The 17,894-nt window shown below is 47.7% G+C and overlaps 1 protein-coding gene across 2 annotated transcripts in view; it reads right to left on the bottom strand.

The window, feature by feature from the left end:
• VWA5B1 (von Willebrand factor A domain containing 5B1) overlaps nt 1-17,894 on the bottom strand; it is a 103,443-nt gene that overhangs the window by 39,295 nt on the left and 46,254 nt on the right. The window contains exons 7-14 of one of the 2 annotated variants that reach the window (XM_073570364.1): nt 15,935-16,059; nt 14,007-14,183; nt 10,208-10,318; nt 7,791-7,993; nt 7,109-7,223; nt 6,764-6,949; nt 4,442-4,616; nt 4,115-4,296 (exon numbers count right to left, since the gene is read on the bottom strand). In XM_073570364.1, coding sequence (XP_073426465.1) covers nt 4,115-4,296; nt 4,442-4,616; nt 6,764-6,949; nt 7,109-7,223; nt 7,791-7,993; nt 10,208-10,318; nt 14,007-14,183; nt 15,935-16,059 — 1,274 coding nt within the window. Of the gene's footprint in view, nt 1-4,114; nt 4,300-4,441; nt 4,617-6,763; nt 6,950-7,108; nt 7,224-7,790; nt 7,994-10,207; nt 10,319-14,006; nt 14,184-15,934; nt 16,060-17,894 lie in introns of both variants that reach the window. The other variant, XM_073570363.1, reaches the window with a different exon arrangement.

The following is a 17,894-nucleotide window of genomic DNA, read 5'->3' on the forward strand; positions in this document are numbered from 1 at the left end:
TTATCTTTTTCCTCTACTGTAAATAACAAAGATGACCACTAATGATATCCATAGTTAATGCTACTAATGGCTGTAGTTAATCTAGGGAACGGAATGGGGTCTGATGAAAGTTTGGAAATTGGTAAAATCTTCTAGAAATCCTACAACTTATGGTTCTCCAGCTGCCGTAAAACTCAGTCCCGAACCTGTCAGGGAATGAATGGTGGTGGAGACAGGGGCTGGAGATCACTAGATATACAGGATATTTCCGCAGATGTGGCAAGTACTTGGTTGTAATGTTTGGAAGCCTGACCTCCGGTCTAATTTATAACGTATAGTGTAGACACCCTGCACCAGTAATTATAAAAATAATGAAAAAAATCAGGGGAACAAGCGGGATTTTTTTTTCTATTTCCATAAAAGAGACCATGGAATAAAAACAAATCCATTGTTTCTGATTCTTGTCATTATTTCTCTACATTGTGCCAGGCAGAGTGTAAACTTTATAAACTCTTATATTATATTACATCATGATGAAACATTGTCAAGATTATGGAAACACATTGCAAATAAAGTATCAAAAGCTGCGGATAACTACAGATACACATAAAATGGTAAAAATGCCCTTACAGGGGTTGTGACACCCACCTTCTGTATCATGGACGTCTGCAGTATTTCTTCTTGTCATGATTATGGGTTTTCTGACATTTCTGTAGGACGTTTCCTTCTAATGTTTTTTTTGCATTTCAAACATTCATAAAGTCAGAAACAGATTAAGGCGAGGTGGAGTCCCTGTTGCACTAATTCTTATGTCTCTGGTGGTGGTGAAAAGTGGTACTGCAAGTGATTCTTATGTAAGATTCGTACAGAAACGTCTTGCAGAAACGTAAGAACCAGATTATAAAACCGCAAGAACCTCTGCGACATATTATATTAGGTAACAGGTCTTTAATTATTCCACACACTTAGTATAAATCTAAGTTTGCTACTTACCTTTCATAACCCTAAATACTGTTCATTTACATGGCTCTGTAAACAATGTTTAAACCTTATCACTACTATCACTACCGCCTGTGGTGCTCCAGGTGTTGCAAACTACAACTACCAGCAGACCCTGATATTGCTCTTGTTCAAAGTTGTATTTTTATTTTTTTTATCAGCCACTGGCCATGAAGCTGTATTGCATTCAGCTGCACCTCCGGCTGCTGCTGTAAAGCTCCTTAGCGAGTTACCACCTTATTATAAATCCTTTTTCTGTAGTTGGTGCATCAGGTTTTTCTCTTCTACCTGTACCCTACAATTCCCAGGCTCCCAGCATTGTGAGCCGCCAACACTTGGGTATTTGGCGCCAGGGGTTTTTCTTGTTCTCGTTGCAATAATTGACATTTTTTGGAAAATAAAAGCAAGGGGCCAAAAATCCTCCAAATTCTATTATGCCTGGTGGTTAGTGGAGTGATAGTGGCCCCTTCCCTTTCTATGTTCTGATGTTTGAGGCTATAGCACAGGCTACATTCAGAAGAGTGTTTGACGCCTTTTCATACCCATATTACAGACACAACCCCCCGACCCACCTGGTACATTAGAAGGTACTCAAAAGCCTATAATGCCATAAAATAGGGTCATATGTGCAAACAAAATTGCATCTGTCTCGCCTGTCAGAAAGTGATCTTCCTATTGGCTGCATTGTTACTTTCAGAACGTCGGGCCTCTTCAAACAAGTTGGGAATTTGGTTGCAGGAGTTTCTAGAATTTTATGCTGTCTTCTGTACCATCCTTGCAGCAATTTTGATTGCGTTCCCTGGAAGTGACGGTCAGACTTTGAAATGACTGTGGAGGATTACATAAGCCATTCTAGGACTCATGCCCTTGGAGTGATTTGGGCGCCAGGCTCCCTTCCTCGGTTCTGGGATTCGTGTACTTGGCGTGGTTTTTCTCACAGTGCTCCTTTTTTGGTTCTGGGATTCATACTATTGGTCTGGTTTGGGTGCCGGGCTCCCTTCTTGGTTCTGCGACTCATGCACCTGTCGTTATCTGGACAGTCAGCTCCCTTATTGGTTCTGGCACTTGTGCCTCTGGCATGGTTAGGGTACCGGGATCCCTTATAATTTCTGGGACTCACGCCCCTGGCTTGGTTTGGGCACTGGGCTCCCTCCTTGGTTGTGCAACTCATGCTTCTGGCGAGTTTTAGGCACTGGGCTCCTTTCCTGGTTCTGGGATTTTTGCCCGTTGTAATTTAGACATTGGGTTCCCTTCTCGGTTCTGGGATTCTTGCCCCTGGCATGATTGGAACATTGGGCTCCTTTCTCGGTTATGGGATTTGCATCCTGGTATAGATTTGGCACATGACTCCTTTCTCGGATTTAAGACTCATGCCCCTAGAAAGATTTTTTATCATTGGGCTCCTTTCTTGATTCTGTCTCTTCTGGCTTTGGCGTGGTTTGGGTAAGAGGCTCCATTCTTGGTTTTGTGACTTCGGCCCCTGGCGTGGTTTGAGCATGAGGCTCCAATCTTGGTTTTGTGTCTTCTGCCCCTGGCATGGTTTGAGCATGAGGCTCCATTCTTAGTTTTGTGTTTTATATCCTTGGTGTGGTTTGGGCATGAAGCTCTATTCTTGGTTTTGTGCCTTCTGTCCCTGGCATGGCTTGGGCACGAGGCTCCATTCTTGGTTTTGTGTCTTCAGCCCTTGGTGTGGTTTGAGCATGAAGCTCTATTCTTAGTTTTGTGTCTTCTGCCCCTGGCGTTGTTTGAGCAACAAGGCTCCATTCTTGGTTTTGTGTCTTCTGCCCCTGGAGTAGTTTGGACACGAGACTCCATTCTTGGTTTTGTGACTCGTGTGCATGAAGTGGTTTGGGCACTTTGGGTTTTTTCCTCAGTTGGGTCTGAAAATTGCAAATGAGATGATCGAAGACTTTAACCTGGGCTTTGTTTCCATGGCGACTCGGGAGCATTCGACTCATATGGTGGCCCCGTTTCTGAGCGACATGCAGGGAACATAATACACTAAGATAACAGCAATGAGGCATCTAGAGATGAGGCGCTCAGAATCGAAGAGGCGGGTAATTAATGTAATGGTGTCCCTCCGACCTCCGCGGCTCCTGATCCCTCTTGAGAGGTGATCGGCATTAATAAGTGTGTGGAGGACTCCGCGCCTCCAGCCGGGCTAGACAGTTCTCACAGATTCTTTTACATTTTCGATGCCGGCGTGCCTCAGATGGTTACAGATGTGACACAGTGCTGCAGATGCCGGTGAAGAAAGGGTTAATGGTAGCAGTGACGCCATGGTCCGGGGATGGGTCCACAGCGGGGACGCCGTGTTATTACATGAGAATTATTTACCAGCCAGAGATGGATTTTATTGAAAAAGTGTTTTTCTAAAACGTACGAAACCGTGTCGTCCTGAGAGGAAACGGAAATGTAATTCAAGTGGATGGCGCGTCCTCCGGGATATCAGCATCCTGGATTTATTGCTGTAATAAGCGGAGTGCAGGAACATGGGAACAACGGGATCTGAGAGAGAATCCACAGACACCGTGTGCATGGCAGCCACGATTAGACTGTATGCTCTGCAGCCTCACAGTGACCGATAATAAAGGTCCATTTAGGTAAATAAATCCCAGTATGGTTGTGGGAATGTTTAGGTCACAGGGTGAGAGCAGTGAGGTCACAGGGTGAGGGCAGTGAGGTCACAGGGTGAGGGAAGGGCAATGAAGTCACAAGGTAAGGGAAGGGCAGTGATGTCATGGGGTGAGGGCAGTGAAGTTGCAAGGTAAGGTGAGGGCAATGAAGTCACAAGGTAAGGGAAGGGCAGTGAGGTCACAGGGTGAGGGCAGCGAGGTCACAGGGTGAGGGCAGCGAGGTCACAGACTATGCGAAAGGCCAGTTTGTGATTGGTTGATGATATCACAAGGTGAAGGCAGTGAAGTGTAACAGGTCAGTCTATGATTGTGACGTTATGGAAAAAAATAGTGATGTCACACAGTATATGCAGACGGTCAGTCTGTGATCGACTGATGATGTCACAGTGAGGTCACAGTTTATGTAACAGGTCAGTCTGTGATTGGATGATAATAAATGTTAAAAATTTCTCAGAATTTCCCCTTTTTGAACATTTCTTGTACATTGTGTCTTGTGGTACCTGAGACTCATGAATGTCAGCGCTCATGTCATCTGTACCCTGAAGTTCCTGGATTTCGATTCTGCACAGGGGATTCTTCTCCTGGGCCGTGCTGGGGTCACTGGCTGCGTGGGACCTTGGCAATGGCTGGTGGTCTGCAATCTGACTGGTGCTGTAGGCTCTGCGCTGGAAGCCGGGATCAACTGCTGGAAGGGCAAACTGGAATTATGGTTCTTGGTCATTTGGTTATACCTGTTCTCTGTGTGGAACCTTCAGATCTTAGTCATCGGCTCCGGCATAGCGGATGGCCTCCTGCCAATGACCCTGGCATGGCGCTGATGACCTTACCAGACTCTCCATCCAGATCCTCTTTGCCGTTCAGGAATTCGGTGTTCTGCTCTAAGGGACGACCCCCATCTTGCTGACCCCTTGACCCTCCACTTCCAGAAGAGTCTTGAGACTGAAAAAATACAGAACTTCCCGACTCCTGAGAGCGCATCATACTGTATCTCCGTCTCTTGTCCTGAAAGGAGAGAAGATGCAAAAATTCATGATGACATTTAAAAGGGTTCTCCAGCTCCATTCATTGTTACAGAAAATTGGTTAAACAGTAAGGGACAGAATGGTCATAGCTTTGCCATCCTTCTTGCCTCTTATTTCGCCTCAGTTGTGAATGATCTGAGAAAGACTGGTTGCTAGGGAACTGCTGCCTGGCAACTCATTTAAAATGTTGTTACAATGTATCAATAGCAGCTAGACAGAAAGCAGTGACACCAGGGCTCCCTCTATCTCAGACTGGGTTTCCCAATAATACCTATAGATGGAGATCCCCTTTAAGCAGCGAGTTTGTGCTGTTTTTTACTAATGAACAATAGCATTTATGTCTGCGGATTTTATTTATTCTCCCTTTGAAATGGATCAGGAATAATTGCTTATTTTTCGCAGGTTGGTCAGGCATTCAGATAGCGCCATACACGTTAATGATACCTATAAGAAAGGCGAAGTTTTGGAGATGCCGTCGCACTTGATCAGAACTTTATAGGTCGACAAAGAATCTCGAGAAATGAAGGTTCCGATTTCTGCCTCGTTACGACTTATTCCGTTTCCATGGTGAAAGCCAAAAAGCTGAACTGCGTCTAAGGAGAACTGAATATCTGAAGCCTCGTTGTAAGTGGAGAGCGGCTTCAAGAAAATTAACCATGTCCTTGCCCAGTGTGGATTTCTCCAATAGGGAAATCTACAACTCATGTAAGCCACAGGAAAGAGTTAAAACTCAGCCGATAAGTGCTACAATGTATCAATGTGACAGCCTTTATGTATTTTGTAAATAGACCCGAAATTCTGTGCTAATAGTTAATGGTAACATTTGTACTGCCTTTAGCTGCCACTAGTGGGTGCCCAGGAGCTGACTGCAGACTGCAGACAGTTCTACTATCGATCTCAATACATATGTTGTACGCAGGAAGACTATGGCCCGTCTGAGTGCATCTGAAATGCTGGTAGTTCGGAAAAGGAAGAAGCATAGTTTAGGTCCCTCCCTAATGACCAATTCCTAGTCTAATGTACTGGGTGACACAAAAAACAACACAAAAATAACTTGATTTGTCTTCTGCATAGGTTACTGACCCGCTTATATATTTGCTAAGTTGCAAACAGACAGACTATAATGCAACTTCAGGGCTGTGAACACCAGCAGTGAATATTCCCTTCAAGTAAGCCCCTCCCCCGCTCTTCTAAGTATATAGTCCCACGCGTAAACCCCTGATTGCAATTGACAAATATCTAATAAATAATAAATTCATGGGGCGAGGGTATTTTGAGCGTTTTGTGAGCTGAGTTACTCGGTGATGGAAGATTTCTAAGAGCGACTGTGTTCCCCCGGGTATCACTACGTTTTATGGCTCTTTGTGTATTTGTTTATAAAAAGCAGAAATCTGCGCTTCTGAGACTGGAGCGTCAGCGACACGTGCAGGAACCCGGAGCAGAGATAATATTGGTATGGGCTCAGCTGCAGAGAGGAGAAAAAAAAACAATTTAACTCAATGAGGCCAGAAAGGAACAATTACCATAGAAAGCGCTGAATGATAGACTATGCACATTGTGAAGGTCCTGCGCTTCCTGCAGTCACTGCTTCAAGGTCCTGTGCTATCTGCAGTCACTGCTTCAAGGTCCTGTGCTTTATGCCACCAATGCTTCAAGGTCCTGTGCTGTCTGCAGTCACTGCTTCAAGGTCCTGTGCTAGCTGCAGTCACTGCTTCAAGGTCCTGTACTTTCTGCCTCCAATACTTCAAGGTCCTGTGCTTCCTGCAATCACTGCTTCAAGGTCCTGTGCTATCTGCAGTCACTGCTTCAAGGTCCTGGGCTTTCTGCCTCCAATGCTTCAAGGTCCTGTACTTCCTGCAGCCACTGCTTCAAGGTCCTTATATGTTCTGCAGCCACTGCTTCAAGGTCCTGTGCTTCCTACAGCCACTGCTTCAAGGTCCTGTGCTTCCTGCAGTCACTCAGCTCAAATCTATCTACTGCCCTGACATCTTGTTACAATGTATCAGTGAAGATAAAATGTATCTGTCCTGAGTCCCGAAGATGATGGTCTAGACTGGATACAATTGTAACAGACCCTCAGCTGTGTGAAGTATTAAGTCATGAGATTATAAAAGTTTTTGTGCTCACCGTACGAAGATTGGAGAGGAAGCGGGCCGTGCTGCACACAACTCCGTATCCCACCAGCCGATCTCCAGGGAACAGGAAGCTGGAGCTAATCGGGGAGATCAGAACCTCGGTGCTCTCCGGAAAGATCCACTCCACGGTCACGTCACTGAGGACTGGGGCCATCGACTTCTTCAGAGACTGCAACATCTGCAAAAAGATAAATCGAGATGGGTGCGATGACATTTGTGTGTTATATATTACTATCTTCGTGCTATTGTCGTCAGCATTCAGCCACGAGGGCAGCAAAGCATGGAGGGCGAGACGGCGCAGACCCCATACAATGACACCCACTCTCAGGTGACTGACCTTGGGTTGCAGTCTTTCTCCTTCGATTAGGAATTCAGCACTGCCCTTGGACACGCTCGCCACTCCCTGGACCAGCCGGCGGCACGCATTCTGACCAATGCCGAAGCTATAGCATCTGCAAAATATACACAGCAAACGTATAACATTAGCGACATAGTGGTAACATCTGCAATGGGACAGCGTCATCTAGTGGTTACAATGTCATGAAAAATATTCCGGCGCATCCCTCGGGAGCAAAAATGACTATTGTGGGCGGTACGGTGGCTCAGTGGTTAGCACTTGCAGAGCTGGGGTCCTGGGTTCAAATCCCACCAAGGACAACATCTGCAGGGAGTTTGTATGTTCTCCCTAAGTTTGTGTGGGTTTCCTCTGGGTTCTCCAGTTTCCTCCCACATTCCAAAGACATACTGATAGAGAATTTAGATTGTGAGCCACATCGGGGACAGTGTCGATAATGTCTGTAAAGTGCTGTGGAATTAATGGCGCTATATAAAGGAGTAAAATAAATAAATAAAATGACTAATGTGCATGCTTGGACTTGCAGCCGTGGGGAGGGCACGGGTGACTGATGACAGGAGACTTGCCCCTTTTATCGGACACATATGGCCCTTTGCTGGTGACTGACCCCCGGCTCCACACCGGTGAGTGCTGCAAATAGCGAGCGCGGCCCTCCTGACTTTACCGAGTGAACGAGGAGTGATGACGGATTAGCTCGATGACTTTGCCGGTGTTGCTGACAGCTCCGTCCGTCAGCAGGAAGAGTAGACGCGGGTAGCCACGGCACACCGGCTGCCGGATGATCCAGTTCAGGGGTGACAGGATGTTGGTGCCCCCCATGTCGGCTCGCAGCTTCTTGATGCTTTCACAGGCAATGGCAAGGTTTTCCTGCAAGACATTACATGGATAGAATGGTCATCAAATTCCTGCCAGGGCTCCTGAGAGGCGGAGAATTTCTCTGGTTTCCCAGGCTCCTGAACAGTATCTCCTCAGCTTCTCTCTGTGGTGTCTGCAGCCTCCTGGGCTCCTGTCTGCACAGCTGTGCTGTTCTACAGTAAGGCTATGTGCACACGTTGTGGATTCTGCTGCGTTTCCGCAGCGGTTTTGGCCCTGCGGAAACGCAGCAGTTCCGCTGACATGGTACAGTACAATGAAAGCCTATGGGTTTTCAAAAACGCTGTGCTAACGCTGCGGTTTTTTCCGCGCGGTTTTGCTGCGGTTTACAAACCGCAGCATGTCAATTGTTTGGGCGGTTTCCGCAGCGGTTTCACACCTTTAACACAGTAGAGATGTGAAACCGCAGGAAAACCGCAGGTCACTTTACCTGCGTTTCCGAGCGGAAAAACCCTCAGCGGAATCCGCAACGTGTGCACATAGCCTAAGGGGAGAAATATCAGCACACATCTCGCAGAAGGACCTCAATCCTGTGACTCCTATCATGTGCTGACTGTCACTTATGCAGTGATCTCCAATAAATGGCTTGCTGGTGGCTGGGAAACTACAACTCATCATTCCCTGACAGCTGCAGAATATCATAGAGTGGGATCACGCTCAGCTGCTCTTCGCCATAATCGGCGTCAGTGACATCAGACAGAGTGGCAGGATTGATTGAGCGCAGAGAGCCACAAAGAGGCCGCTGCCAGGACAGGTGGTGGCACCGGGCACAGACCGGCAAAACAGATTGTAACCTAATTATGGCAGGAATTCCCTTCCCATAATCCCCACTATACGGATAATACGGGGGATTATATCCGGCTCTAAACAGAACAGTGCGGCTTTCCTTAATATTCTGCGCCGAGCTCTGGAATGATCTGGGAGGTCATTAAATTTGATCAGGATGTAGCAATGATCTGATCATCTCGTCCACAGCGACAATTATGTATCACAATTCACCGCCACCTCTTTTGGTCTTCACAGGGTTTCACCCAGCTCTCCACAGACCCTGAATGACACAAGGCTGTGAATTGCTATCTAGTTTCCTCTGTTACTCTGGCTGAGTGTCAGTCTTCGCTATATGGCGGTATTTTACATGTATTCCAGAGTAATATTATATGAGCATGGTGTTATGGTACAATTCCTGCCCTGTATGGCCTCATTATGTAGGCACTGTGTGGCAGTAATACAGCAGCACTGTATAGCAGTATTATGTAGGCACTGTGTTGCAGTATTTTAGCTGCACTGAATGGCTGTATAATATAGGCAGTGTTACTTTGTTATTTCTGCATTGTATGGCAGTACTATGTAGGCACTGTGTGGTGGTATTATTTCTGCCCTTTATGGCCTTGTAATTTAGGCACTGTGTGGAGGCATTATTTCTGCACTGTATAGCAGTACTATGTAGGCACTGTGTGGCAGTATTATTTATGCACTGTGTGTTGGTATTGTTTCTACACTGTATAGCAGCATTATGTTGGTAACATTTGGTCGAATGTTTTTGCACTGTCTCCACGACTATTTTCCTAGTGGCTCAAACTGATCTGACAACTGCAGAGCAACGTCATGAAAGCCAAAACACTGAGTTGTACGCGATATCTCACCATTCACCGGTCAGCCTGTGGAGTGAACTGGTTTCTATAATAATAAGCTGAGCCACCCTTTTAATGTCACCCAGCTTTAGGAAATCTTCTGTGAAGTACAAGCAGATATGAGCCAAATACTGCCACCATTGTACAGCTGCAGTATGAACTGCGCCAGATGATGTGCGCGACCAGCCACTGACCAGCAGGTGGCGATCATCTTCATCCGCTGCTGACAGGTCACATCTGTCTCTGATACAATGTATATAGATGTAACCCTAGATAGAATGTGTACATTACATACAGTGTATTTGACAGGTATTTCTATATGTAGACACAGCGGAGAATCTCACAGTGAACAGAAAAAGTTCCCAGTGAAAAGTAAACTGTAATTCCTGTTTATTCCTCCTATGCCATAAATTATATCGGCCAGAGCCAAAACCTGAAGGATCTGGATGGAGAACTGATGTGACACTGACAACTTGCAGAACCGCCCAAGCCGACCAATCAGGATCCGGTGTTAATATTGGCTGGGAAGGTTTAGAAACAAAGATAGCTGTGATCTGATTGGCTACAAGTGACTCACCTCATTATAGCTCTGACTGCAGGGGAACAAGGACTTGAACGTGGAACCGAACCCGATGATATTGAAGAGTGACGATGGCATCAGAGTTTTTAAAATGACGAGCATGGCATCCTATGGGCACAAGAATAACATTGGGTATTAGAATAGTGAGCGCAGCTCTGGGGTATAATACAGGAGGCAACTCAGGATCAGTAATGTAATGTATGTACACAGTGACTGCACCAGCAGAATAGTGAGTGCAGCTCTGGAGTATAATACAGGATGTAACTCAGGATCAGTAATGTATGTACCCAGTGACTGCACCAGCAGAATAGTGAGTGCAGCTCTGAGGTATAATACAGGAGGTAACTCAGGATCAGTAATGTAATGTATGTTCAGAGTGACTGCACCAGCAGAATAGTGAGTGCAACTCTGGAGTATAATACAGGAGGCAACTCAGGATCAGTAATGTAATGTATGTTCAGAGTGACTGCACCACCAGAATAGTGAGTGCAGCTCTGGAGTATAATGCAGGATAAAAACCAGGATCAGTAATTTATTGTATGTACACAGTGACTGCACCAGCAGAATAGTGAGTGCAGTTCTGGGGTATAATACAGGATGTAGCTCAGGATCAGTAATGTAATGTATGTACACAGTGACTGCACCAGCAGAACAGTGAGTGCAGCTCTGGAGTATAATACAGGATGTAACTCAGGATCAGTAATGCAATGTAAGTACATGGTGACTGCACCAGCAGAATAGTGAATGCAGCTCTGGAGTATAATACAGGATGTAACTTAGGATCAGTAATGTAATGTATGTACTGTGAAGCAGTGACTGGTGTTGCAATGCAGACCAAAGTGAGTATAGGTCTTGGACATGCTAGTTGTCCAAGGCAGATTTAGGGAAAACCTGCTCTGGGTTTTGGTGTTTTGAATCAGACTACAGATGGAAGTGGTGCAGTCCGTTTCATCCCCATGGCAACTGGTCAGAGGAGGACTGGTGTGTTTATTGACTCGGAGGATATCGTGTGCTGTGTTTTGCCGAGTTGAACATTTAGGGTGTGTGCACACGCTGCGGATTCTGCTGCGGTTCCGCAGCGGATTTGGCCGCTGCGGGTCGGCAGCAGTTTTTGCTGCGGTGTACAGTTCCATTATTCCCTATGGGAATAAAAAACCGCTGTGCAGACGGTGCGGATTTTTCCGCGCGGTTTTGAAACCGCAGAAAGAATTGACATGTCAATTCTTTCTGCGGATTCCGCTGCGGTTTACCATGTCCTCCATTGTGGAGATGAAAAACCGCAGGGCAGAAATGCAGGCCAATCCGCAGGTAAAACCGCAGGTCTTTTGACCTGCAGATTTACCTGCGGATTTTACAAAATCCGCGCGGCCAAATCCGCACCCCAATCCGCAGCATGTGCACGTACCCTAAAGAGACATTTTGATTTGAACTTTGCTGGGTCACTGCCTCATCACTGCATAAGTGTGCTACCGCTGCACTACAGTACACAGTGACTGCACCAGCAGAATAGTGAGTGCAGCTCTGGAGGATAATACAGGATATAACTCAGGATCAGTAATGTAATGTATGTACACAGTGACTGCACCAGCAGAATAGTGAGTGCAGCTCTGGGGTATAATAAAGGATGTAACTCAGGATCAGTACAGGATCAGTAATGTATGTACGCAGTAACTGCACCAGCACAATAGTAAGTGCAGCTCTGGAGGATAATACAGGAAGAAAGTCGAGATCAGTGATACGTGGACAGGGTCTTTAGAAATCAAGATTCAGTTTTTACAAGCATTTAATTAACCCCTCCTCTTGCTTGTCAGATAACAGCTGTAATACCATGTCTACATAAGGGATTCCTGGGGAAATCTAGGACGATTCCCTCCTGAGCTATTTTCCCTTCTGTCAGATATCATTGCTGGTGGCCTCGTCCACAGTGTTGGGGGACGGTTTAATTATATGGAAATGAATGAGAACTGATGAAATGAAAGTTCCTCTCAACAAAGCAATTAAAAAGAGAAAGTGTTAACGCAGCCAGAGTGTAATGAGGCTGGAGGGGCCCGTGGAGATCAGAGGCCCCAGCTCAGGTTGGCCATATCTAGTCTCAGTATGTCGAGGCTTGTTAATCTTCCCGACACATCAGCATAAGGGACACTTCTGAGTTTTCGTCTGCTTTCCTATTTTCACATCTGTTAAGCCTTGGAGAAGCAATCAGACTTGGGCACCTTACTTGGGCCTTAAGGCCGCTACCTTGTCTGCCCCTATGGTGCATACACCTTCACTTTGAGCTTTCTCATTACAGAGGGAGTTCAACATTAGTAAATAGCGGAGGGGGCACCGGCCCGAGGGTCTCTCCATGATGAGTGAACGGCCCCTGTGCCCCCCAGTCCAGGGAAAAGCGCAGACTGTGGTGGTTTCACCATCACCAGAGGGGTCCTCTCTCCTCCATACACTTCCCTCGAGTGTTTACCATGGCTCACGGTAGGGGGTCCGCGTTCTGTTCCCAGAGACATTTCTAACCCCCTATTTAATCATTAGTTGATTCCCCGGATCCCACAGATGCTGTGGCCACCTCCATAGAGGGAGCGACACTCGTGATAATTATATTCGAGGCAATGGATATAATTATACATTTCATTATTGCTTGTATAATAAAGGGCCAGGAGCAGAAAATGAGGGATGCGGGCTGGGGGCCTGCGAGGGGATGGGGAGTGCAGGCTGGCAGTCTGTAGGGGTGTGAGGGATGCAAGCTGATGGTCGGCACAGAGGATTACGGGTGCAGGCTGTGGGTCGGCACTGAGGATGAGGGGTGCAGGCTGGGAGTCTGGGGGGTATGAGGGGTGAAAGCTTGGGGGTCGGCGTGAAGAATGAGAGGTGTGGGCTGGGGGCCTGCAAGTGGATGGGAAGTGCAAGGAGTCTGTGGGGTTATGAGGGTCTGCAGAGAGATGAGAGTTGCAGGCTGAGGGGGTCGGCACTGAAGATAAGGGGTGCAAGCTGGAGTTCGGCGCTGAGGATGAGGGGTGCAGGCAGGGAGTCGGCACTGAGGATGAGGGGTGCAGGCATGGGTCGGTGCGAGCTGAGTGTCTATAGAGGGATGAGTGTAGCAGGTTGGGGAGTGGCGCAAAGGATGAGAGATGCGGGCTGGGGGTAGTCAGGGGACAGTTTCTGTCACATCGGTCCATTCTCTGCTCATTACTTGTGTCCCCATGAATCAATCGAGCAGACGCAGTACTCAGCAGCAGGGTCGTCACAATGTATCGTTAACTGTTTTGTATCTGTCTCATCTCTCTCCTGTCCTCCCTGCTCTGCGTCATCTCCAGGGGGCAGGGCTGAACCTCTCGCTCATGGTACATGAACTGGTTGTCAGCAGCGGCAGGGCTGACAACCTCTTGTATACGGGCTGGTTATGATTCCCACTCTGGGGGTGCGCTCCTCTCCTGACGTGCCTCCCCACATTATGGTGAGTGGCTGACAACCTCTTACACATGGTGTGCAGGATGGTTGTCAGCAGTGACAGGGCGTGGCTGACAACCTCTCCCATGGTATGCAGGATGGTTGTCAGCAGTGACAGGGCGTGACTGACAACCCCTCGCACATGGTACATGGGCTGCTTTTCAGCAGTGACAGTTGTGGCTGAAAACCTCTACCATATGGTATACAGACTGATTGTCAGCAGTGACGGGGAGTGGCTGACAACCTCTCCCATGATACACGGGCTGGTTGTCGGCAGTGACAGCCGTGGCTGACAACCTCTACCATGGTATAAGGGCTGGTTATGACCCCATCCCCGAGTGCGCTCCTGCATTACCCGGACTCTGGTGACATTCACTCCGCTCATGCTTCCGCTGCGGTCGATCAGGAAGATGAATTCTCCTTGGGTCTTGCTCAGGTCGGTCGGACTTGTCTGCAGGTCCGGGCAGAAGTTCAGCATCACCACTGGGTTATGACAAATGTCCTTAATGAGCCGCTTGCGGATTATTTCCGTCTATTAATAAGGAGGAAAATGTGTTGAGAGGCGACTAATTACGGAGTCTCTGCTGCAGACTCATCACTGATGCAGATTCCCGCCAAGACCCCTCCGCACGTGGCCCAGGTCATTACAGACATCCAGTCCCCTCTGCTTGCTGTCAGCGAATGGAAATATTTTTGCCAGACCCCCAATCTGACCAAAACCTGCCCACACCGCTGAGGGTTTGTCACAATGTATCTGTGTAGATGGCTGTTCCCTGACTTGTGGCTCCACAGCTGTGTCTAAACTACATCTCCTGCCTAAGGCTGTTGGGGCATGCTGGGATTTGTAGTTGTGCAACCGCTGGAAAGTGACAGGGTAGGAAAAATAAGTGTAGACAATGGTCAGTGAGCCAAACATAGCAGCAACCGGAATCTACTGTCAGCCCATGCACTGACAAATAGTAACAGCCTGCAGCTGCGCAAGCTGGATCTGGGTTTTAGCCTTTTAAAATGTAAATAAGAACACTTACGTTCAGTGACAGTAAGCAGAGGTCTTGATAACCGTGCACAAGTGCATTTTTTAAAATTATAATTGCATCAGAGAAACTTGCAGTTAAATCCACATGTGATGATGTCTAAGGGGTAAGGTTTCTCCTTGCGGAGAGTGACATACCAGCTCTGGCTTGTCAAGGTAAGGAGGCTTATTCGCCATGCAATGCTCCTCTGGGAAATTTAATATGCAAATTGCCTCTTCAGAGAGAAAGAGGACTTTTACTCTACAGCGCCACCTATTGGTAGTAGCGATCCTACAAGTCACAATCAACCCTTTAACGAGTCTTGTAATATGACTTAGGATAAAAGCCAAATCAGAATCTCAATTTGCAGACATGGTGTTTCGGACTATTGGCCCTCGTCAGTGCAAAGTATGAGATCTGATTTGGCTAGGTGAGAGGCTCTGGACTGAGGTCTAAGGGGTAAGGTTTCAGAGGAGCATTGCACAGCGAATAAGCCTCCTTACCTTGACAAGCCAGAGCTGGTATGTCACTCTCCGCAAGGAGAAACCTTACCCCTTAGACCTCAGTCCAGAGCCTCTCACCTAGCAAAATCAGATCTCATACTTTGCACTGACGAGGGCCAATAGCCCGAAACACCATGTCTGCAAATTGAGATTCTGATTTGGCTTTTATCCTAAGTCATATTACAAGACTTGTTAAAGGGTTGATTGTGACTTGTAGGATCGCTACTACCAATAGGTGGCGCTGTAGAGTAAAAGTCCTCTTTCTCTCTGAAGAGGCAATTTGCATATGTGATGATGAGCAGCTTTGCAGATGCTCTGTGATCTCTTTCCTGCTCTGATCTTGGGTTTCTTTTCTCCAGTTACATCCAGAGCTGCATCGATGTCACTCATGGTGCACAAAAACCACTATATCCAAGGGAGGTTTAAATGCATCTTTAGATGTGACTGGAGCATAAGACATAATACAACTGAGCAAAGTACCGTATTTGCAAAATCACAAAGTCATTCCGGACCTCGACCATCCAATGGCGAGTCTGGGACCTCATACAGCGGACCAGAGACCTTGTATGGTGGGTCTGGGACCTCGTATGGTAGGTCAGGAACCTCGCATGGTAGGTCAGGGACATCGTATGGTAGGTCAGGGACATCGTATGGTAGGTCAGGGACATCGTATGGTAGGTCTGAGACCTCGAATTGTGGGTCTGGGACCTCCTACTCTGTGTAAGGGATCTTGTGTGGTTGTCTTTGACCTCATATGGCCCCCTCACCTTTTTTTCAGGGCTTGGGTCTTTCTTGGTTCCTCGGATAAAGTTGCTCTTTCCTCTTATGAACTGTTCATATTCGTATGGGGTCATGTCGCCGTCCTCCATGAGGATGTGTGGGAGATGGGGCTCTGAGGAAGAAGATTATGTTTGGTTTAATCCTCATAAATGTATAGATTCTTCCTCCCTCCAATGATTCACTGATACAATGTAACGACATTTTGTCTTATAACTTCCCTGCTGATAATATGGGAGACGTAACAATCTGGTGGCTGAAAATCTGGTTAATCAAACATAAATCTCATGTCATCACTGAGTCTGAAGATCTAATGAACCATCTGCTCACACTTCTTCATCTCTGGGGAGGTCCCTTCATTCCCGCTTCCTCATCACTGGGGAGGTCCCTTTATTCCTGCTTCCTCATCACCGGGGAGGTCCCTTTATTCCCGCTTCCTCATCACCGGGGAGGTCCCTTTATTCCCGCTTCCTCATCACCGGGGAGGTCCCTTTATTCCCGCTTCCTCATCACCGGGGAGGTCCCTTTATTCCCGCTTCCTCATCACCGGGGAGGTCCCTTTATTCCCGCTTCCTCATCACTGGGGAGGTCCCTTTATTCCCGCTTCCTCATCACTGGGGAGGTCCCTTTATTCCCACTTCCTCATCACTGGGGAGGTCCTTTTATTCCCGCTTCTTCATCACTGGGGAAGTCCCTTTATTCCCACATCTTTGTGGCTGGGAAGGTCCCTTTATTCCCGCTTCCTCATAACTGGAGAGGTCCCTTTATTCCTGCTTTCTTGAGGCTGATGAGGTCCCTTTATTCCCGCTTCCTCATAGCTGGGGAGGTCCCTTTATTCCCGCTTCCTCATCACTGGGGAGGTCTCTTTATTCCCGCTTCCTCATCACTGGGGAGGTCTCTTTATTCCCGCTTCCTCATCACTGGGGAGGTCTCTTTATTCCCGCTTCCTCATCACTGGGGAGGTCTCTTTATTCCCGCTTCCTCATAGCTGGGGAGGTCCCTTTATTCCCGCTTCCTCATAGCTGGGGAGGTCTCTTTGTTCCCGCTTCCTCATGGCAGGTGAGGTCCCTTTATTCCAGCTTCCTCATAGCTGGGAAGGTCTCTTTATTCCCGCTTCCTCATCACCGGGGAGGTCCCTTTATTCCCGCTTCCTCATCACCGGGGAGGTCCCTTTATTCCCGCTTCCTCATCACCGGGGAGGTCCCTTTATTCCCGCTTCCTCATCACTGGGGAGGTCCCTTTATTCCCGCTTCCTCATCACTGGGGAGGTCCCTTTATTCCCACTTCCTCATCACTGGGGAGGTCCTTTTATTCCCGCTTCTTCATCACTGGGGAAGTCCCTTTATTCCCGCATCTTTGTGGCTGGGAAGGTCCCTTTATTCCCGCTTCCTCATCACTGGAGAGGTCCCTTTATTCCTGCTTTCTTGAGGCTGATGAGGTCCCTTTATTCCCGCTTCCTCATAGCTGGGGAGGTCCCTTTATTCCCGCTTCCTCATCACTGGGGAGGTCTCTTTATTCCCGCTTCCTCATCACTGGGGAGGTCTCTTTATTCCCGCTTCCTCATCACTGGGGAGGTCTCTTTATTCCCGCTTCCTCATCACTGGGGAGGTCTCTTTATTCCCGCTTCCTCATAGCTGGGGAGGTCCCTTTATTCCCGCTTCCTCATAGCTGGGGAGGTCTCTTTGTTCCCGCTTCCTCATGGCAGGTGAGGTCCCTTTATTCCAGCTTCCTCATAGCTGGGAAGGTCCCTTTATTCCCACTTCCTCATCACTGGGGAGGTCCCTTTATTCCTGCTTTCCCATAGCTGAGGAGGTCCCTTTATTCCAGCTTCCTCATCACTGGTGAGGTCCCTTTATTCTCACTTCCCCATAGCTGGGGCGGTCCCTTTATTCCTGCTTCCTCATGGCTGGGGAGGTCCCTTTATTCCCGCTTCCTCTTGGCTGGGGAGGT

Source organism: Dendrobates tinctorius, unplaced genomic scaffold, assembly GCF_039654945.1.
Source record: "Dendrobates tinctorius isolate UK_male_01 unplaced genomic scaffold, ASM3965494v1 ptg000028l, whole genome shotgun sequence".
Classification (NCBI taxonomy): domain Eukaryota; kingdom Metazoa; phylum Chordata; class Amphibia; order Anura; family Dendrobatidae; genus Dendrobates; species Dendrobates tinctorius.